Genomic DNA, 24,121 nt, shown 5'->3' with positions numbered 1-24,121 from the left:
TGCCCACCCAGAATCCACACAGGAGGACTTCCTGCACCCGGTATCTGATACTTCACCCACTTTACCCGGTGAGCCTGTCCAAGGGTACTCCGAAGCAGTGATTACCCCCGAGAATCTGCACTCTTCCGACCCGGCGGAGGACCTCCAGTTGTTTCCTGAATCCTCCGGGGTACCACCAGATAACAAAGGGACAGTGACTTTTCTACACCTTGTACCTGATACCTCGCCCATTTCATCCTGTGAGCTTGACAAGATGTACCCCGGAGCAGAGGTTACCCCCGAGTCTCTGCACCCCTCCAACCCGGCGGAGGACTTCCAGTTGTCTCCTGAACCCTCTGGGGTGCTACCTGATAATAAGTGGAGAGAGACTTCCTTGTGTGCTGTTCCTGGTACTCCACCCGTTTCGTCTGTTGCTGAGGATGGCTGGATAGGAGGTAACATCCTAGTTACTCAGATGAGACCAGTTTTGTCTCTTCCTGTGGACAGTAGCAGTAATCTCCTTGAAGAGAAGGATTGGCCCTCAAATTCCCTGCGGAAGATTCTGGCAGGCCTGAAGAAGAGGGGGCGTAAGGGGGGGGGGTACTGTAACATACCTGGCGGCGTCCTTGCATAGTGGTCCATCTCCCACTGTGCAAGAGCGTGCACTTGATTTCCAGTCCAAACTGCCACTCTGGCTTCTTTCCATACTGTTTGCTTTGCTCTGCTCTGGTTGCTTAGGGCGTCGCCCGCTGAACTTCCTGTTTCTTATAGCTGCTGAAGACACACCCCTAATGCGTCATCAGCCTATTTCTGTCTGTCACCTGGTATTTAAACCAGCTCCTCATTGGAATCCTTGCCTGAGCATCTTGTTCTGTCAGTTGGCTTCTAGTCACTGATGTGCCAGGTCCAGTCTATGTTTCCTGCCTTGCGGTATCAGTTCCCGTGTCTGAACTGTGTCCTGTCTGTGTACTCTAGCCAGCTGTCTTTCTGCCTTTCCTGGAGGCTGTATTTCCAGGCCCGTGTGAACACGCTCTTAGCCTGTTCCTTCTGCCCTCTAGGGGCCGCATACCTAGATCTGTTGTCTGTGTCTTTTCCCATTGTCTGTTCCTGCCCTAACTATCTTTCAGCCTGTTTCCCATCTGTCTCTACACCCATATCTTCCTTTTTTCTGCAGAGTCTGAACTCGAACCTTACTCCTGCTCGTTGTCACTGTACTTCCGTTTGTGAGTTTGCTGTCCACTCGCTACTTCAGTGCTAGTACCCTGTGGGTATCTGGTTCTGCCTTTCCCTTCCTGTCTGTTCCGTGTAAACAGAGCCCTGTCCCCTCTGTCCTGCCTTGCTCACCTCTCCGGTGGTTCTTGCCTGCTCTGCCTTGCTGACCGCTCCGGCGGTTCTTGCCTGCTCTGCCTTGCTCACCGCTCCGGCGGTTCTTGCCTGCTCTGCCTTGCTCACCGCTCTGGCAGTTCTTGCCTGCTCTGCCTTGCTCACCGCTCCGGCGGTTCTTGACTGCTCTGCCTTGCTCACCGCTCTGGCGGCTCTTGCCTGCTCTGCCTTTGCTCACCGCTCCAGACGGTCTCGCTCTGCTCTGCCTTTGCTCACCGCTCCAGGCGGTCTCGCTCTGCTCTGACCCTTTGCTCACTGCTCTGGCAGTCTCGCTCTGTTCTGACCCTTTGCTCACTGCTCCGGCAATCTCGCTCTGCTCTGACCCTTTGCTTACTGCTCCGGCAGTCTCGCTCTGCTCTGACCCTTTGCTCACTGCTCCGGCAGTCTCGCTCTGCTCTGACCCTTTGCTCACTGCTCTGGCAGTGTCGCTCTGCTCTGACCCTTTGCTCACTGCTCCGGCAGTCTCGCTCTGCTCTGACCCTTTGCTCACTGCTCCGGCAGTCTCGCTCTGCTCTGACCCTTTTGCTCACTGCTCCGGCAGTCTCGCTCTGCTCTGACCCTTTGCTCACTGCTCTGGCAGTCTCGCTCTGCTCTGACTCTTGCTCACTGCTCTGGCAGTCTCGTCCTGCTCCACTCTTGCTCACCGCTCCAGGCGGCCTCGTCTTGCTCTACTCTTGCTCGCCGCTCCGGGCGGCCTCACTCTGCTGTGTTTGTCCACCGCATCTGCGGTTCTGTTCCTCAGTCCCACTCTGTGCTCCAACCTGTCGTACCTGTCAGTACCTCGCTGCCTGCATATCAGTCGTGCTTGCCAGCAGCCACCCATCTGTGTGCCAGCCTAGCCTGCCTGTTCCTGTATTCCCCGGTAAGGGTCAACAGCCGTGTCCGGGGTCTGACCTGGAGTAGCCCCTGGTCCCTCTGCTCGGTTCCTCCTTGGTGCATTGGCGTCGTATGCCGTCGTGCGACCTTGGTCGGATCGGGTGGATACTTAGTTACGCCCCTCCAGGCATTCACTCTCCGGTACGGTCCAGTGGAATCACTACATATACACGCACACGCCAGTCAGTCCGGGCGTGTGCATTACACAGGGTGCTGCCCCAGCCGGGATAAGAGGAGATGGGGGGAACCAAAAGATAGGGGGAACCATGTAGTGGGAGAGGGTGGAGGACGCACTTTAGGTTACACCACAAAATTCATATTTAATAAGCGGCCATCTTGGGCTTATGGTCTTTGATTGTGATCTTCATCTCTGAACGTGGCTTTCTGTGTGAACCTGCAGCTGATTGAGGATACACGGTCCTCGTGCTCTGGCCTTGAGGCGAGGAGCGGGCTAGAGTTAACAGCTGTCTCTACCCGGTCAAGGTCCCTACCCAAGAAAGCCTGGAGGTGAGCAGAGGAGACAAGCTCCACAGGCAAAAAGATCCCAGGGGGATGCAGACGGAGCGGTATACGCCACCTGTCCTCACTATTCTGGCCTTGCCAGAGGGACTCCTGCTGCAAAAGGGGTACCAGCGCCCGATATTTGACTCTGTCACTTCAAGTCTTAGTCAGAGAAGCCCGGAGGCTAAGTGGATCCCACTGGGTAACGGACGGAGCAGAGTCGCCACTCGTACCCTTGTTCTGTGCATAGTCCAGAGGGAGACCAGGCCTTAGTACACGTACCACATACGCACAGGAGAGGACCTAGTGGGAAAGTCTAGGAACACTCTGGTGCAGGGGGGTCCTGATTGATGCACCTGATCTACGCGGAGTGTGCTGAACCCCTTCCTGGTAGCCACAGCGCGCCGTGAGGAGCAAGGAGAAGCCTTGCAGCTGACACCTAACAATGTGAGTAAAGCTTGGAAGACTGCATCCATTGCCTCCGGTCCCTTATTTCAGCACGACACCACACCGCACCACCCACTACGACTCCCCTGGTCTGTCTTCTCTGCCCTGAGGCCCTGCTCCGCCTGTGGGGAGTAGTACCATCTTCTGCTGCCACTACATCCCGCCTCAGAGGACTGAACGCAGCGCTGGTGGAGGATCACCAGAAATCACAGGTGGCGTAGTCATTACATCAACTCGATTAACACCAAACCTTGAAAGCCCATTAAACCTTTTATGTGACGGCCCTGGGCATGGAACGGGTCCAGGCCATGACTGCATCCACTCTACACACGAGGCCCGGTTCCGAGTAACCACATCTCCCAGGGTAGGGCTGTGAGCGTCACATATCAATATATCTATATATCTAACTATTATTTATCTATCTATAAATCTATTTATCCATATATCTATCCATATATATATGTATATCTCTATCGATCTATTATCTATCTATCTATATATCAATATACAGTGGTTACGGAAAGTATCTTTACTGAAAAAAAAAACAGAAATGTAGACATTTTTTCAAATTTATTAAAAAAGAAAAACTGAAATATCACATGGTCATAAGTATTCAGACCCTTTTCTCAGACACTCATATTTAAGTCACATGCTGTCCATTTCCTTGTGATCCTCTTTGAGATGATTCTACTCCTTCATTGGAGTCCAGCTGTTTTTAATTAAACTGATAGGACTTGATTTGGAAAGGCACACACCTGTCTGTATAAGACCTCACAGCTCACAGTGCATGTCAGGCCAAATGAGAATCATGAGCTCAAATGAACTGCCCAAGGAGCTCAGAGACAGAATTGTGACAAGGCACAGATCTGGCCAAGGTTACAAAATCATTTCTGCATTACTCAAGGTTCCTAAGAGCACAGTGGCCTCCATAATCCTTAAATGGAAGAAGTTTGGGACCACCAGAAGTCTTCCTAGACCTGGCCGTCCAGCCAAACTGAGCAATCGTGGGAAAATATCCTTGGTGAGAGAGGTAAAGAAGAACCCCAAGATCACTGTGGCTGAGCTCCAGAGGTGCAGTAGAGAGATGGGAGAAAATTCCACAAAGTCAGCTATCACTGCAGCCCGCCACCAGTCGGGCCTTTATGGCAGAGTGGCCCGACAGAGGCCTCTCCTCAGTGCCAGACATGTAAAAGCCCGCATAGAGTTTGCTCAAAAACACATGAAGGACTCCCAGACTATGAGCAATAAGATTCTCTGGTCTGATGAGACAAAGATAGAACTTTTTGGTGATAATTCTAAGCGGTATGTGTGGAGAAAACCAGGCACTGCTCATCACCTGCCCAATACAATCCCAACAATGAAACATGGTGGTGGCAGCATCATGCTATGGGGGTGTTTTTCAACTGCAGGGACAGGACGACTGGCTGCAATTGAAGGAAACATGAATGCGGCCAAGTACAGAGATATCCTGGATGAAAACCTCTTCCAGAGTGCTCTGGACCTCAGACTTGGCCGAAGGTTCACCTTCCAACAAGACAATGACCCTAAGCACACATCTAAAATAACAAAGGAGTGGCTTCAGAACAACTCTGTGACCATTCTTGATTGGCGCATCCAGAGCCCTGACCTAAACCCAACTGAGCATCTCTGGAGAGACCTGAAAATGGCTGTCCACCAACGTTTACCATCCAACCTGATGGAGCTGGAGAGGATCTGCAAGGAAGAATGGCAGAGGATCCCCAAATCCAGGTGTAAAAAACTTGTTGCCTCATTCCCAAGATGACTCATGGCTGTACTAGCTCAAAAGGGTGCTTCTACTCAATACTGAGCAAAGGGTCTGAATATTTATGACCATGTGATATTTCAGTTTCTCTTTTTTAATAAATTTGCAAAAATTTCTACATTTTTGTTTTTTTTCAGTCAAGATAGGGTGCAGAGTGTACAATAATGAGAAAAAAAAGAACTTTGTAGAATTCTACCAAATGGCTGCAATGAAACAAAGAGTGAAAAATTTAAAGGGGTCTGAATACTTTCCGTACACACTGTATCTATATATCCGTATATCTATCTATTATCTATCTTAGATAGATAATTAGATAGGTCAACAGATAATAAATAGATATGTGGATAGATAAATAGATAATAGTTAGATAGATATATGGATAGCTAGATATATAGATAATAGATAGATAATAGATAGATATACAGATAGATAAAATACATGATATATAGTCCGTACTTAGCGTGTGTACCTTACTGTTCATGTAATTTATTAATAAATGAATACATTTCTTGAAAAAAAATGGCATGGGGTCCCCTGTAATTTTATTAACCAGAGGGAAAGCGGACAGCTGGGGTGGATGTTTTTAGCCTGGGAAAGGGATAATACCCATAGAGCTTCCCAGGCTACTAATATCAACCCCCAGCTGTACACATAGCCTTTACTGACTATTTAAATGGGGGACCCCCCCAAAAAAAAAATTGATGTGGAGTCCCCCTATTTTAACAGCTAGCAAAGGCTATACAGGCAGCTGGGGGTTGATATTAATAGCCTAGGAAGGGGCCATGGATTTTGGCCCCCTCTTAGGCTAGAAACATAAGCCCTCAGCCGCCCCAGAAATGGCGCATCCATAGCATGCACCAATTTTGGCACTTAGCCTCGCTCTACCCACTGCCCTGTAGCGGTGGCAGTGGGGTTATAGGGTTGGGGTTGATGTCAGCTTATAATGCCAGCTGACATCAAGCCCTAGTTAGTAATGGAGAGGTGTCTATAAGACGCCCCCATTACTAACCCCATAGTGTAAGTAAAATGTGAAATAAAACACGCACATCCAGAATAAAATAGTTTATTTGAAATAAAGACAGTATTCCTTTAATATTCTAAATTAAACCATACTTTCTGTCACGCCAATTCCAGCTGAAGCCCTTTTATTAAAATAATAAACCAACCTCATCCTCACCTTTCCGACGTCCAAATAACGAGTGTCCCGCCACGAAGATTCCATGAACAGAGCAGCCACATTGTATGTGACTGCTTTGTTCATTTGCTGGCAATACACTGACTCAGTGAATTGCCAGCAAAACAGGTCACTGCATGCGCAGTGAGTATTTTTCCATGCTTGCCAATGAGTTCAACTGAATTCAAGTCATTGCATGCGTGGGAAAATATTCATTGCGCATGCGCAGACCTCTTTTGCTGGCAATACACTGCTGGCAATACACATACAGTGTGGCCACTCTGTTCATGGGATCACCGTGGGACACTCGTTATTTGGACTGTGTCGGAAAGGTGAGAATGAGGTTGGTTTATTATTTTACTTTTATTACAGGTGATCGTGGGCTTCGGGGATTAGGTGTAAGGTGAGTATATGGTGTTTTTTTATTTTTTGCAGATGCGGAGAACATCAGGGACAAGGTGTAGGTGAGTATAGTGTGTTTTATTTTTATTCTAATATTTTTTTATTAATTTTAACATTTCTTTTTTTACACTCAGCACAGCACAGACGCCGGCGAATGGGAGACTACTGCTCCCATCCAGCGGTGCCTGTGCCCGCTGTTTGCTATGATAGGAGGCGCCGGCTGATGGTAGTAGTAGTGCCATCAGCCGGCGCCTATGACACGCGGTAAGCTATTTACCGCCGGGTCACCTGTCACAGCTGTGGCATCATGCTAACACCTGTCAGCATGATGCAACAGCGCTCTGATCGCGGTAATGCAATTACCGCGATCAGAGCCTGTGTGTCCTGCGCTGTCACGCAAGTGACAGTGTGGGAAACCAGGTGACTGTCACAGCTGTGGCATCATGCTGACACCTGTCAGCATGATGTCACAGCGCTCTGACCGCGGTAATGCTGATTGACAGCTTCCCCAATTAGGCAGTGGAGAGCTGGCTGTCAATCAGCATGACACCAGAAGTCCAGCCCTGTCAACAGGAAGACAAACTGGTGCTCTGTTGACATGACATCAGCAGAAGCCTGTGACCGCTCTTTGCAGGCAGAGAACAGTGCCAGGTACAACAGGCAGGTAGATAGCAACTACCTGCCTGTTATTGTTTAAATACTTTTTTTTAACGTCCCAGATATCCCCTTTAACAGCTCATTTACATATTAAGAAAAAGGTGCATTTCTCTGGAAACAGACACCAGACATCGATATATCATTTTATCTACCTTTCTATGATCTGCATGTCCATGTAGATGACTTAGGAGGTTTTATCTTTCTGAGCACTTCCCTTTAAAGGCATCATTCACTTTACCATGAAAAATGGGGAAAAAAAGCCAAGTGGTAAAAAAAAATAAAATAATAAAAAATGATATATATATAATGTTATTTTTTAAAAAATACTTTACTGCTTTTAAAATTTTTTTGGGATACATACAACTTTTTAATTGCCTTTTATTCCATTTTTTCGGTAGGTGAGGTGATTACAAACTGTTTAGTGAGAGCATGTAGCAGGGGGATGATGCATGAGTAAAGACCAATACCTCTGAGACATCTAATCTCTTAAATACCATTGTCAGTAAAAGACAACCTAATCTGATTGTTTATACAGTACATGTACATGTATGGTAGATGTCGAGAAGGGGCATGAGGATCAATATAAAAGGAAACTTCCCACTTTAAATATGTTTAAGACATTTATTGCCAGATTCCTCACTTACTGAATGACACTCACATGGAGATGCAGTCCAATTATACAGGCAATAGGCTATTATCCCTGCTTGAAAGGAATCTGGACATCGTAGACTAAGAAGAAACTTTGACTTGGAGTTCCTCTTTGAGTTTTCTCAGTATTTGATGCAAAATGTGAATTTTAACATTAACATCTAGCAGGAGTCACTATATCAGTTGATGTCTGCTGATTTTGGCTACAAAACACTGGTTCTGCAGAGCCAGAAGGTGGCAAATTATGTTAACATGTACCATCTGCCATTGGGAACAATAAATGTAAAGTGTTTGAAAGTAGTACATTATATTGTAATACTTTAGTTTCCCGCATTGAAGTATAATACAAGCAAGAAGTTTACCAGAACTGGGGGATGCTTACTACACATGATGCTCTTTCAAATGAATGCTTGGCATGCCACAAATGCTTGTCCATTGTGCAGAACATTTGTATGGAAGCTGCTTAGTAATTACTGTAGGTGCGCCATCATACTTAAAAACTGAGGTTTCAGCGACTCCACTAGTGTTAATTTGTCGACATTTATCACCCTTTCTCTGCCAAGGTCGATATGTAAAATGTTATGACTTTAAATACTTGCCCTGACTAGAATGTCATATTAAATCCCTGAATCGTAGCTCAATATTTTAAGAAAAATGTTCAGGGCATAGCACTTTTTAAAGTTGGGAAGCAACAAACTTTTACTTCCTATGTGTCAGATACAGTACTGTGCAAAAGTTTTAGGGAGGTTTGAAAAAAATTCTGCAAAGTAAGAATGCTATAAAAATTAGATGTGTGAATAGTTTATTTTTTATCAATTAACAAAGTTCAAAGTGAATAAAAGCGAAATCTAAATCACATCAATATTTGATGTGACCACCCTTTGCTTTCAAAACAGCATCACAGCATCAATTTTTCTAGGTATACTGGTGCAGAGTTTTTGAAGGAACTTGTCAGGGTGGTTGTTCCAAATATCTGACTAACCACATTGTGGTTCTGTGAATTTTGTTTTTTCACAAATCCTTCTGTCTCTTCATGTAATCCCACACAGACTCGATGATGTTGAGATCAGTTCTCTGTAGGGCTATATCATCGCTTCCAGGACTTTTTTTTTTCTTAATTCAAGACCAAATACAGTAAAAAGAAGGTAGTTATACTGCATCAGCAAGGTCTTTCCCAGGCAAAGATTTCAAAGCAGAACACAATTTCAAGATGCACTGTTAAAGCTCTTTTGAAAAAGCAACAAGAAATAGGCAAAGTTGAGGATTATAGATGCAGTGGTTGGAAGACTTAGTGCAGCAGATGAAAGACAAATCATGTTTACTTCTCTCCGAAATTGGAAGATGTCCAGCAGTGCCATAAGATCAGAACTGACAGCAATCAGTGCAAACCAGATACACCCATCTAATGTTCAAAGAAGACTGATCAGGTGTGTTATTCATCGAAGGGTATACCTTCGACATGAAAACAAGGCCATGCGACTAAGCTATGAATGAAAGCATTGGAACTGAGGTGCAGAAAAATGGGAGCAGGTGCTCTGGACTGATGAGCCAAAATTTGTAATATTTGGCTTTAGATCCTCAGAAAATCTGTGGTTAGTTCTCTGTTTGGAATAAGCTCCCTGTCAATTTTCTTCAAAAACTGTGTGCAGGTGTACCTAGAATTGATGTTATTTTGACGACAGAGGGTGGTCATATTAAATATTAATTTAGATTTGTCTTTTGTTTATTCACTTTGCATTTTGCTAATTGAAAAAAAATTAACTATTAACGCTTCTGTTTTTGAAAGCATTCTTACTTTGCAGCATTTTTTCCACACCTGCCTAAAACTGTTGCACAATACAGTATATACAAATGTTTTTTCAGATAAACATTTCTGATCTAAGTTTGCATATTTTAGGCTAGCATATCTTGTGTGCCCACATAACAAAATATGTACTCTTGTATTCTGGACCAAATGTGATGTGTAAGGGGACTAAGATGGCAGCCACTTGTGTGCCACAATTTTCAGGACACAACACACTTTTCCCCATTTTATCTTCTTTTGGTACTACTACTACTACTACTACTACTACTAGTACTACTACTACTACTACTACTACTAATAATAATAATGTTTCCTTTATTTTTCAGTCTGTCCAAGGCACTGGTTTGGCTTTCATTGCTTTTACTGAAGCCATGACACATTTTCCTGCATCACCTTTTTGGTCAGTGATGTTTTTCCTCATGTTGGTGAACTTGGGCCTTGGTAGCATGTTTGGGACCATTGAAGGTATCACTACACCATTAGTTGACACATTTAAAATAAGGAAGGAACCACTCACTGGTAAGTACAAGCATCTATAATCACATTTAAGTGTGAGTTCAGATGGTCGTATGAAAAATTTTCCATTTTCATTGAAAAAAATGGACAATTTGTCATCTATATTGCCACCTGTAAGCCATCTGTATGTCTGTTTTTACATCCCTACGACATTGGTTTGGCATCTGTGTTTATGTCAATTAAAAAATTCTACATTAGACATTTTCCTACTTAATAATCGGAATAGATCTGTCAAAAATGGTTGCCATGTGGATCGTGTCCATTTTTTTTCTTACCTGTTTACTTCAATAAGCCAGTCTGATCTGAAAATTGGATGAGACTAGTAAATGCTGTGATGTTTTACACATGGAACATCGGTGTGCATGTAAAGATGTTCCTATGCACTACTCGTTCACATTGGTCTGTGTTCTGTCTGTGTATAGTACATTTGGCACACGGACAATATATGGACCAAAAATATGCTCATAAGAATGAGGCATTGTACAATGAAACTAACTTTCTTTTAAATTCTATTCACACTATGGATTTTACTAGGGCATAAAGAGATATCATTCATTAGTAAGAAATACTCCCCTTCTTAATCTAAATTTATAACTTTTGTTCACATTTGGGCCAGGGTGCCGGCGGAGGCCCAAAATTCTCCATATCTTGTGGCAGTCTAAGAGCCGTGAAGCATGCGGGCTCGGGGACTTGAACATGTCACTCGAGCACCCGCGATACTCGGTGCTTACCCGAGTACCGGATGCAAACTCAAGTAACGAGCACTTGTGCTCATCACTAGATTTAAGTTCTGCTCAGCAATTAGGCCTAAATCTTAGTAGAATAAACACAGTAGTCTGTGCTACCAACCTCTGGAATATACTTTTGACATGGTATCTATTCTTCATCACATTCAAGATCTTGGTTACAATCAGTACAAATATTATTGATTACATCTGAACACTGAAATCCTATAAAGATATAATATGTTTCTCAGATGAGGATTTGCTTCAATGTGTTACCCCCACAAAATCTTCAACAGCAGAAATCCCTGCTCCAGATAATTGGTTGCAATGAATGAGTGCAGATAGAATATATCAGCCTTGAGTCCAGGCTAGATTATCTCATAGAGGAGTTAGTAATATTACATCTTTACCGGTGTCCAGCCTCCAGGTATAAATAAGAATGTTCAGGAAGACGATAGATGCTAATTTTTGAAGGTCGGAATATACCCTCAAGAGTCCGTTTACACGGGCCGACCTGGGGCACTAAGCGACCGTCGATCAACTTCTTATTGCTTATTGGCAGGCGTTTACCTACACAGGCTGATCCAGCTTAAAATCTGTAATAGATCATTCAGTGCGCATAGCCCGCCATTATTCTTGGCAGCATGAGTGCTGTTTACACTGGACGAGGTGCTGCCGACCCCATGAATGAGTGTTTTGCTTGCTTGTTGGGGGATCGGACACCTGTTTATACTGCAAGATTATCATGAATCAAATGTTTGTAGTTCATGATAATCTGGACCTTAGTATCTCAGTTGTATATAACACAGCACCTCACCTTATTATTGTATTGCTGTTGTGTATAGTATTTCATTCTGAGTATACTTTTATCTTTTAACCTTCAGTTGGATGTTGTCTGCTCGCATTCTGCATTGGCTTACTCTTTGTGCAGAGATCCGGAAATTATTTTGTTACTATGTTTGATGACTACTCCGCAACATTACCTCTTCTTGTCGTGGTCATCCTGGAGAATGTCACTATCTCTTGGATATATGGAATTGACAAGTAAGTTGTCATTTTTTTGTAGCAAGGCTTTTAGGGCAGAAGTTCTTCATAAAATGACTGGATAATTCATAGCACCAGTGTCTTCTATCAGCTTCATATGGATCTCACAAAAAACTTTTGCATGTTTCCATGTAACATTGATGACATACAGACGTAAAGTATTCTCTATAGGCTTCTTTTGAGCTTAGATTTCTTTTACTTATAAATACTGTATGTTGCTTTACAACTTCCATATGTATAAATTTACCTGTCAATACCAATTTCTATTATTTCATATTATGTAAATATCCAGTTAAATTGTGGTTTTATTTTTAAGGTTTATGGACGACTTAAAGGATATGCTCGGATTCACCCCCTACAAATACTACTATTATATGTGGAAATACATCTCTCCTATACTGTTGACTATTTTACTTATAGCAAGTGTTGTCCAGATGGGCTTTACTCCACCTGGTTATTATGCATGGATTGCTGAAACGGTAAGTGATGGGAGTAATTGCTTCCCTTACACAATGAAGTTCATTCCTTAAAATGTACCACCAGTGATCCACATAAAAGACTTTTGAGACTTGCAATTTGGTGTCTAAATTAAAATGAGTGATCTTCATGATGTTCATTCCCACACATGCTACATGTCCATTTTAGGACATAATCAGATATCAAAATCAAACATCAATGAGTTTCTGACAGATTTGCACTGAAAATCATATAACCAAATAGAACGCCTAGGTTTCTTCAACTGAGCTTATAGCTCAGTGGTTAGTGCACTGGCTTCTGGACAGAGAATTTTGAGTTCAAGTCCCATCAGCGAACAGTGACTTTTTTTTATTATTATTACAGTTGTAAAAGTCACTTATCAAATTCACTTGTCAAAATCACTTGTCAGGATCACTTGTCAGGATTATTTGTCAGAATCACTTGTCAGACAGGGTATTTAGCCTCAAACTGACATCATTCTGATGTTTGAATTTGATAGCCGATCATGTCCTAAAATGGACACTGTACTGCAGACTTGTTTCATTTCAGAGAATGAAAGCTAAAGTAAAATAGTAGAAGGAAATAGTAAGCTGTTTGCGTCTCTGTAGAGGAACCTTGCTACTTTGTAAAGTTCTGTGATTACAGCAACCTCAGCGCTAGTTCAACTTTGAAAATCCATGTCAGAATGACTCTATAATCCTTTGTGAAAGTTTCTCCACCTAACAGTAAAATGAGCTTACGCAGGACTCATAAAACGCTCATTTTAATATTAGTATTACATAGCATTTCTGAGAAGGAATTTCAAAGTTAGTACACCAGCCTCATTAGCTCTACAAGAGATCCATGCAATAATGGATGAAGTTTGTATTGTTTGTTATCTGGTGACTTTTACCATCATCATTTCATATGTTTTCTACACTTTACATATTTTGATTATTATAGCTTTTCATCCACTATAGTTTGTAGGAAACTAGGTATAGATGATTCATTATATACATTTTAAGACATTGAACTATGTGTACATTACATTCTGGACTTATATAATCCTTTTCTCCTTACAGGCAACTGAAGAGCGTCTAAGTTATCCAACCTGGGGACTATTTGTATGTGTATTGCTCATAGTACTCGCTTTACTGCCCGTCCCACTAGTCTTTATCGTTCGATTCTTTAATCTCATTGATGATAGCACTGGGAGCCTGGCTTCAGTCTCTTATAAAAGAGGGCGTATTATAAAAGAAATGTCTAATCCTGAAGAAGATGACGCTAGTCTGATCCATGAGAAGATTCAAAGTGAAATGCCCTCACCCAATATTGGAAATAGCATCTACAGGAAGCAGAGTGGCTCTCCAACTCTGAAAGTAGATACTGCCCCCAATGGACGTTATGGCATTGGGTACCTAATGGCAGACATGCCAGACATGCCTGAATCAGACTTGTGAATGAAATGGCAAGATGCAACTTTTTCCTTCTTGGCACTGTACACTAGCTCTTCTGAAGTGAAGAGGTTGGCTTTAATACTTGCGGAGCACTGATAACTGTGGACATCTAGTTTGAGAGAGAAGGGTTTTATGGATTGTTACCAAAAGGCATGGCACTATTTTGTTCTGGATATGGCTTTAGCCCTTAGCACTTTCTAGGACCTTAAGTACTGTATGTGTCTTACCTCTCTGTGCCTAATATGTCCCAACATCAAGTGGAAAATTACTGACATCTATCTTCTTTACGTGCGTCATAAATCTTAACATTGTATCGATTACAATCAACAATAAGGGCAATGAAATAAAAAGTGCCAGAAATGAAATTGTTTTACATGGGAATAATTGTTGCGGGTCCCTAAGCTCCCTTTAAGCCATATAAGTGATTGGGTTGTGAGCTGCAGTACTATCACGTATTATGGATATTTCTCAGTATTTTATTAGTGCGGATCATTTCCGTCATATAGGTCAGTTGAAGCTCAGGGCTATCAAGCAACTGATCCATTTTCATGTTGGTCCATTTTATGTGATTTTATTTTAGTTCATTTCCAGGTTCTTTCTTCAGTATTATTTCTTTCAGAATGTCAGGGTCATTCAGTGGTCACAATCTAACAGAATGTTTTTCTTCTCAATTTTGAATGTTTTTTTTTTTAATGACCAAAATTTGCATTTGCCATAGACGTATATGGCACAGAAATGCTAAATGTATATGTCTACAGTTCCTCATGAATGTATTCTATATAGAGAAGCATTATTAGGACTATTTACACAAGACAAAGCTATTTGTGCCAAAATGACTTACTTTTTTTGTAAAGTAGACATGAGCACTTATATTACCAATATGTTCCAAAGTAAATCTGTACAGTTAGGGATCATTATTACTAAGCTACTGTATGCCTGCTCACTAATATACAAAAAGTAACTAATGTACAAGTACCACCTCTTTGTCAGTAATAGACATCAAATTCAGAATAGACTTCTCTATTTTTACATGCAGGGCAAATGGTGATATATTTTTATGTAGATTTCAGTTCCTTGCATTATGGTGCCATGCAATATTTAATAGAATTTGCACAATGACGACGATTGTACAACTATTAGGTGCATAGATTTCTGCAGAATGTTTCATTGACCAAGTAAAATACTACTACTTGTAACATTGGTCAGTTTGCCTGGTACGGGAAACAGGAACACTTAGCCACGCACATTGGCATCGGACACTGGCTGTCTAGTATATGGCACCACTTCTAGATCCGATGGGTCTGGTCTATGTCTGGGGATGCAGTCACTGTTGAGTTCATAATTAGTTACAGAAGTTCATTCACATTGATCATTTTTCATTATAAACTGGCTGCAGTTTACTCTATGGACAGATTTGTTTTTGAGACAAACTGACCCCAGTTTTAACATAGCAAAGCCTATAACCCATTGTACTCCAATAATAGGCTAAGTGCTTGAGATTGGCATTGCACTCAATATCTGAAATGATAGAAACCCTGCTCCAGTAGCTTTCACCCATATACTAATACTTATCAACTCATGTTGACTTCAGATACTATTAATGCCTGTACTTGTATTTATAGCTCATAATGATTGTAATAAAGGGTACATTAACTAGTATACAGACCTAAAGTCAGGTGTTGTCTGCTTTATTGTCTTTCATGTTGCCAGCTTCGTAAAATTTGTCCACTACCATTAAAAAAAAACATAATAGTAAGTGTCAAAACTGAAGCACTTTGTGTATCAGTTCTGCCTTTCATCCTCCATTAAAGATGAAAGAAATATTAGTAAATGTTACCAAAAGCTGAGTAAAGGCTCTGTAGGGTTTAATGGTAAAATTCCTTTAATTGTCAGGCTGTGCTACTGTATTAGGAAATAGGTTGCTAGCAGTTGTGCTATTTTTACCATTGTTTTAAATAGTTTTTCCCATCTGCTATAGTAGGAGTGCACTACTCTCCATCTTCCCCTCTTCCTTTTTACTGGGGGGGGAGATGCCCTCCTGTTTGACAGTTTAAACCAGCGACGTCATTGCACCGCTGGCCCCTACTGTGACCTCTCCAAATCCTCTTATATAAAGCAACTTTGCCTCTGCAGCCGTAGAAGAGCACAATAGCACTGAAGCTCACTGGGGTCAGAGGCTAACAATGCACTCCAGCGATCTCGGTCAGCTTCAGTGCAGTGCTTACAAGCTCTATTAGAAAGTGTTTGTAAGAGCTGCACTACTTTTCTTGGAGATAGACTACAGAGATGGCCGGTAACCTAGATAACAAGCAGGAAACAATAAAATTACAAAATCCCTCTGTTCTTGACAACGGAGACAAATTTCAATGACAAATAAATTGCAAAGCGTTTTGCAATTTTTTTTATCAATAAAAGAATGTGGGAATAACACTTTAATGAAGGAGGAAAGATATGCCTAATAAGTTAAAGGGAACCTTTCATGTTGGAAATTTGGTACTACAGAATCTGCTGGGAGCATGCTAAAGCTAAGGTGATTTCTACACAGTATTGTTGGAAAATATTCAGTATACCTTGTAATTTACTGATATGTTTCTGTTCTTTTAGGCTTATGAGTCTAGTGTATGTTCTTACTGAATGATTCACATCCTTCGGCTAGAGTCACAAGACCATATATTCTCTCATCTGAGAGAATCGGGCCGATTATGCAAATGACACTGTGATCAAACTCTGATCAGAGTTTTATGGGAGTGTCAGCATAGTGTGATCCGATTCCGAATCGGAGCACACTGTGAGGAGCAGATGGAGAACATCCATCTTTTCCATTTTGCGAGTCAGCGAAAATCAGACTGCACTCAGTTGTCATCCGAGTGCAGTCCAATGGTTTCCATGCACCCATAGACTTGAATGGATGAGTGGCATCCCATTTGAAAGTGAAAGATTGTGCATTAGCACTGCCCCATTGAATAATATTTGTCCAAGTGCTAACTGATAAAAAATTGGATAGCACTCGTCCGATGTAAACGCTGGTGTGAACGAGCCTGTACATGTACTGTATGATTGTGCACACTCGACAGCTGTCAATCACAGTGTAGGCCAACCCACTGGACTCAAAGCCTTGAAGAAAAGAAAATGAATAAAGCAGAGATTCTACGTAGTCTTTTCCTGCAACGCTATCAATCTGCTGAGCTGCTCCTGCCCTGTATCATTGTGCAGACTGGACAGCATGGTCAATGTGACAGGTTAATTTCAATCCGTTATGGCATTCATTACCTCTAAAACACTTAATGACAATGTGAACAGGCCACGCTTCATAAAAAGACATATTAAAACCAACTATCTCTGTACTGTTTCCTCCTAAAAGCTTTGTATAGCTGCTCTACCCCCTAAAGATGATTGACACTTACAGTATACACATGAACTTGATTGTACTGTAATATAAAAAGTACTCTTATGTTATGAGCACTGTTAGGTCAGATTTACATAAAGTAGTATGCTTCTTATTTTCTTAGATATTATCTTTATAGATAATAAATTAGTAGTAAAAAATCATAACTATAGCACTTAGTAACTTTGGGGTGTAATCTGTCCCCTTTGCTGTGGATTGTATGACATAAAATTGTATATTTGGAGTAAAGAACTTTGATGTTAACTGCAAGATGATCTATTATCTGGTTATAGTAAGTTACAGTGAGAATTAAAGGTTTTTTACATGTCTTGTTCCTAATGGAGCCTTTGATTGCTATTTATTGTGGTTACATCATGTCTAATATGTTGTATATTTGTATGATCTACTTGTACTGTAAATATGTATATTACTATACACTGACTCATGTTATAGGCTGGCCGCAGAAGCAAATCTTCTCTTTTATTGATAGAGGACTTATTTTGGAGTTCTTGTGAAAACATGCATAAAGTGAGATAAAGACAAACAATATTTTTTGTACTTTTTTTTTCTTCTAACTTGAAAGATAAAACTAGTGACTCTGGTATTCCTCTTCAGCCGTACACTCAATACCTTTTCTGTTATTAGCATGTACCTATATGTCAGGTTCTGTTACATCATTCCTTATTTGTATTATGATGTATGTGTTATTAAAACATTAACAAGAAGTGTGGTATGTGTGATCATCATTATTAGAATTTCCTCATACAAGATTATAGTCTGCAATTATAAATATCAGTGTTGGTTTCCTACAACTAATTCTAAGGACTTCATTAAAGTGTTGTCCTCTACAGTGCCTACAAGTAGTATTCAACCCCCTGCAGATTTAGCTGGTTTGATAAGATGCAAATAAGTTAGAGCCTTCAAACTGCAAACGAGAGTAGGTTTTATGAACAGAAGCATAAATCTTACAAACCAAAAAGTTATGTTGCTCAGTTGAATTTTATTAAATTTTAAACATAAAAGTGTGGGTCAATTATTATACAACCCCTATGTTTAATATTTTGTGGAATAACCCTTGTTTGCAATTACAGCTACTAATCGTCTTTTATAAGACCTGATCAGGCCGGCACAGGTCTGTGGAGTTATCTTGGCCCACTCCTCCATGCAGATCTTCTCCAAGTTATCTAGGTTCTTTGGGTGTCTCATGTGGACTTTATTCTTGAGCTCCTTCCACAAGTTTTCAATTGGGTTAAGGTCAGGAGACTGACTAGGCCACTCCAACACCTTGACTTTTTCCCTCTTGAACCAGGCCTTTGTTTTCTTGGCTGTGTGCTTTGGGTCGTTGTCTTGTTGGAAGATGAAATTACGCCCCATCTTAAGATCCTTGATGGAGGAGCGGAGGTTCTTGGCCAAAATCTCCAGGTAGGCCGTGCTATCCATCTTCCCATGGATGCGGACCAGATGGCCAGGCCCCTTGGCTGAGAAACAGCCCCACAGCATGATGCTGCCACCACCATGCTTGACTGTAGGGATGGTATTCTTGGGGTCGTATGCAGTGCCATCCAGTCTCCAAACGTCACGTGTGTGGTTGACACCAAAGATCTCGATCTTGGTCTCATCAGACCATAGAACCTTGAACCAGTCTGTCTCAGAGTCCTCCAAGTGATCATGAGCAAACTGTAGACGAGCCTTGACATGACGCTTTGAAAGTAAAGGTACCATACAGGCTCGTCTGGAATGGAGACCATTGCGGTGGAGTACGTTACTTATGGTATTGACTGAAACCAATGTCCCCACTGCCATGAGATCTTCCCGGAGCTCCTTCCTTGTTGTCCTTGGGTTAGCCTTGACTCTTCGGACAAGCCTGGCCTCGGCACGGGAGGACACTTTCAAAGGCTGTCCTGGCCGTGGAAGGCTAACAGTAGTTCCATAAGCCTTCCACTTACGGATGATGCTCCCAACAGTGGAGACAGGTAGGCCCAACTCCTTGGAAAGGGTTTTGTACCCCTTGCCGGCCTTGTGACCCTCCACGATCTTGTCTCTGATGGCCTTGGAATGCTCCTTTGTCTTTCCCATGTTGACCATGTCTGAGTGCTGTTCACAAGTTTGGGGAGGGTCTTAAATAGTCAGAAAAGGCTGGCAAAAGAGATCTTTAATCCACACATGTGAAGCTCATTATTCTTGGTGCCTGAACTACTTCTTAATACTTCTTGTGGTTTGAGGGGTTGAATAATAAATGACACTCTGAATTAACTTTTAACGTTTTAAAAAAAAAAAAAAAAGAAACAAAAACAAAATTTGCTGCAGTGCATTTCCCACTTCCAGGCTGATCTACAGTACAAATGTCACAATGCCATGTTAATTCCGCATGTGTCAACCAGCTAAATCTGCAGGGGGTTGAATACTACTTGTAGGCACTGTATGTAGACACAACACATTATCATTACCCATGATCCTGATTAGGGATGAGCGGACCCGAACTTTACACAGACTTTCCCTGGATGTCTGTTACAATGTTTGGATTTCCGGGCGAAGGGAGAGAGAGAATTTTCCTGTTCAAAAGTTCAGGTCCCCATTGTTTTCAATGTGGTTCGGGCTTTCAAGTTTGGGTACATTTCGGGTACCCGAACCAAACTTTGGAATAAACTTCCACGAGTCTGCTCATCCCTAATCCTGATCAATGCCACTTACCTCTGGAGGGGTACAATGGCTGAAAAACACAGCCGTAGTCCTACACTAATGGCAGAGATCTTGGAAACCTCGTTTCCATTGTTCTTCTCTTTTAAGTCTCACAATTAGAGATGAGCGGATCAGAAACCTTTGAATTTACCTGTTCGTGTGGATTTTCCTGTGAAATTTCAATAGCAGAGAAGTTATTCTCCACCATCTGAATGTCTAGACCCCAGAGCATAATAAACGTAAGATGGAAAAAAATAAAAAAGATGCTTAGTTTCACCTCACTGCTCACTTCTCCGCCCCCTCCACCATTTACTGTGACACCTCTGGTCCTCACCGCATCTTCTGATCGCCGCCAATAGTGCTGAAGGCTAGGCTGGGACTTCTACTTTTGAGGAGGCCCGGAATGGTTCTTAGCAGGCGTACGGAAGGTCACAACGTCACGACGTGTGCTGTGAGTGACATTGCCTACGCATGCTTAGAAGCTGGGGATTCAGTGCTCATGACGGTAATTAGAAGATGGAACGAGAATCAAACAGGTAAGGGTGAGGACTGGAATGGTAGAGAAGTGATTGGTGAGTGTAAGTATTTTTTTTAACCATTTGATTACTCTTTACTGTTCAAGTAGAATTCAATTCCACTTGAATATATTCGCTCATCTCTAGCCGCAGTCACAACTGATTGCCTCATAGAAGTGCATAGGCATAACTGTGAGCCCTCTTTTTGACTGTATCACAGAGAATTGCCATTTGTGCCCCGGCCAAATATGCAAACATCCTTTGGCATTTGAAATAAGTATGCGTTGGACTTACAGCATAAGTAACAACTCTGACATAACTTATAGGGAGGTAAAAATATTTATTGTACAAAGATTATACTTACCTGGCATGTTATTGAAGCTGTTAACAGTGACTGTTTTATACACACAATGAGGTAGGTTGTTTTATACATATGATTCATGCAGAAGAGATATTGACAGTAGCCTGTGCTAAAATAGTCATTGTAAGGTGCTGAGATTTTACATTCATAACTTGTTTTTACAGTTTTAAGGATATGTATTTATTGGAATGTAGCACATCCTGACAATACAACAACTTGATAGATAGGCATTAATTATAACATTGGAGCTCTCTCATCTCATAATCTCATAAATCGTCTCCATCTCATTTGATTTATTTCTAGAATTACAGGCACATTCAGTGTAGAAGAGGCTTCGGAACCAATTCATTAAACATTTTAATCTATCAAATGAGAAGAAAACAGAAAAAAATGTTTAGCACAAATTGTAGGTGTGCAAACAATTTTGTGACTTTTGGCATTTTTCGGCCGATTATTTGAAAAATGAGTGGTGCTTAATAAGAGGGGTGTGGTCTAATGAGGTGTAAATTATTGCTGAAATGTACTCCAGCTAAAAGATGTGCCACCTCTTAATGAATTTGGTGCATCTTACTCCAGTGGATAGTGGATCAGGTTGTCTTGATGAATTCCCCCTTAGTCTTTGACAGTTATAGTCCCTATATTGTGCAGCACAAGTATCCTGTGCACCATTTCATAGACTAAAAATGACATGATATTTTCACTCATTAACTGGGCATACATGATTGAGAGAAAATGAGCAAATGTGGTGAGAATCCAATAAAATAATGATCAAAAGAATTACCTGTATAAAACCATGCCACTACAGTGCTCTTTGATGCTCTTTGCTTACTGTACATGGCTATATGCCAAGGTTCTGTCAACATTTGTAATACCTTTGGCCAATCAATGACCGCAGCGGTCAATCAATGACCTCCGACTGCTAATTAAATGCTAGTCAAATGATGTAAAGGAAGTATGATGGCCATAATATCTTACAATTGGTAATAGTTAAATTGGAGTGAATTAGGAGGTTTTCAGAAGCCCCAAAAAGGTATTATCTTGCTGTAGCCTTTAAACCCCCCTGAGAATACTGAGCTTGCAACAAGCAAACGTTGATCATCAAGGATCAGAGCTTCATCAGTTTGGTCTGAGTTTCATCAGCTTTTCATTGATGACAAAAAAAGGTTTTTCCACCTTCTCATATCTATCAGTCAGTGAAAAACGGACAGCACATGGATGGAATCCGAGTCCTGTCCTATTTTTTTTGGACGCATATACTTACATTGCTTAGTTTGATCCAACACTTGGATCAATTTCGAACATGTCCCTGTGATATTGCTTAGACCACATGGTCTTCAAAAAATCACAGACATGTGCAAAGCCCCATAGGCAATCATAGGTACCAGTGCTCTCTGTGAAAAACAAGAATAGCACTCGGACGTGAAAAACTGAAGTGTGAATGAGCCCTTAAATTGAACACCTCTATGGACTGTAAATATGAATGAATACTAACAGAATAGATTGCATACATACATATACCAGCTGTAAATAAATCATATGCGTAACTACATAAGAGCAGTGAATAAACTGCATACATAAATATATACCAGCAATCAATAAAAACATACATAAATATATACCTGCAGTATGTAAGCAACTTATATAAATGTGGCTATGACTGGAGTAACATTTCTGACACACAAAATACTGGTATGTTTGCTGAATTTGGAAGGTGGGTATAGCCATGACCCATCTGGCTCCTCCCAGCTCTGCCCATTTTGGCTGCTTCAAACTGGTGTGAAAACACCAAAAATCACACAATTTTTGGACATCTCTGCATTCTGCAAAGATTTTGTAACTTTTCAAAGTGTTTTACTCTAGTTTTCAGGCGAAAATACTTTGTTGAATTGCCCTCTAAGAAATGTCTTAGTGATTTTAGACAGCAGCTTCTTAGCCAAGGCATCTTGGTTACATACAACATATGCTGATCATTATGTGGGACACCAGACTCCAAGAAGAGCAGACTGCAGCCATTTCTCTTTAAAAAGTTTTTCAATCTTACACAAGTTGTGCACTGCTACTAATTGGTAGTGGTACTAGACAGCAGATCACTATTCATTGTTAGTGCTGGAATAATGCTTGTTATTGTATATATTGCATCAACTACTATTTACTACTGTTTAAAAGTGCATGAGTTTCTGTCTCCATCAATAGTGTTATATTGCCAATAATTCACTGTAAAAAAAAACACAGGAAGTTCCTGTTCACTCAGTGTGTAACTGGAGCACATTTTTTCTTTCAATTTCACTTCGCAAGCAGACACACACGATGCTAAGATTCTAAGCTATAAGAAAAAACAGTTGTAAGCTGTGTTATCTTTGTTCCTGAATAAATATATATTCACTGTTGAACGGTTGGACATACAGAGATTAATCTGCTGCCAACAGGCTATGGGCCCAGAAACCCAAAAACCCAGAAAACAACCCAGAGGAGAGAGAACAACTGTGTACTAAGAAGGAGCAAAGATGGCCACCAGCAGCAACTCTGTGTAGTTCACAGTGCCAAATTTGACTAATCAGAACTACCAAACCTGGAAATTCAAGGTAAAGATGCTCCTGATAAGAGAAGGTACGTGAAAATACACACAGTATAGATCTAACCCAGCACCAGAAGACCGGGTAGAGAATGATCCTTCTCAATATTTATGATCATCAGATTGTGCATGTATGTAAATGTGAAACTGCAAAAGAACAACTGCAGAAAGTGCATGAAAGGATAAATCTCAGCAATAAGCTCTCTCAGCTCAATTTAATAAGAAAGCTATACCAGTCTAAACTAAATAAGGGCCAAGATATGCAGGACTACATAAGAAATACTCTAGAAATTGTGGAGCGCCTGTGGGGCATTGGGGAAGATCTAAAGGATTTCCATGTTACTGCACTACCACTAAATAGTCTACAAGAAAGGTGTGACACACTTGTAACTGCACTAGATGCACACCCATATTATGAGCTTATATTGGAGTAAGTCAGCGGTATGCTTGTAGATGATTATAAGCAAAAAACAGAAAGTGTATGCAGCAGTGGGGTATCCAAAACAGGAAATGTTTTAAAAACCCAAGATCTACCCAAAAATAAAAGCCTCTTGAAAGAAACACGTGAGTGTTTTGTCTGCAAGAAATCAGGCCACCTAAAGGCTGACTGCTGAGTCTGAAAAGCTAGAATGAATCAGCTGAAAAAGCAAAATAATCATCAAAGGGTTTAAAGTGACATTACAGAAGAATATGACACTTCAAGTACTGAAGCTGTGTTTACTGTTAATGCAAGTACATCAAAGCATGCATGGTGTAT

The 24,121-nt window shown here is 41.4% G+C and overlaps 1 protein-coding gene across 2 annotated transcripts in view; it reads left to right on the top strand.

Moving 5' to 3' along the window:
- SLC6A15 (solute carrier family 6 member 15) overlaps positions 1 to 17,962 on the top strand; it is a 63,731-nt gene extending 45,769 nt beyond the window's left edge. For both annotated transcript variants that reach the window (XM_073651620.1, XM_073651621.1), the window contains 4 exons: positions 9,981 to 10,173; positions 11,780 to 11,939; positions 12,256 to 12,418; positions 13,478 to 17,962. In XM_073651620.1, coding sequence (XP_073507721.1) covers positions 9,981 to 10,173; positions 11,780 to 11,939; positions 12,256 to 12,418; positions 13,478 to 13,855 — 894 coding nt within the window. In that variant the 3' untranslated portion in view covers positions 13,856 to 17,962. The remainder of the gene's footprint in view (positions 1 to 9,980; positions 10,174 to 11,779; positions 11,940 to 12,255; positions 12,419 to 13,477) is intronic.
- The last annotated feature ends 6,159 nt before the right edge of the window (positions 17,963 to 24,121 follow it).

This window comes from Phyllobates terribilis, unplaced genomic scaffold (assembly GCF_046119375.1).
Source record: "Phyllobates terribilis strain yellow unplaced genomic scaffold, ASM4611937v1 Scaffold_11__3_contigs__length_659146591, whole genome shotgun sequence".
NCBI classification, from domain to species: domain Eukaryota; kingdom Metazoa; phylum Chordata; class Amphibia; order Anura; family Dendrobatidae; genus Phyllobates; species Phyllobates terribilis.
Note: the sequence above shows the minus strand (reverse complement) of the source record. Positions and strands in the feature narration are given on the sequence as shown.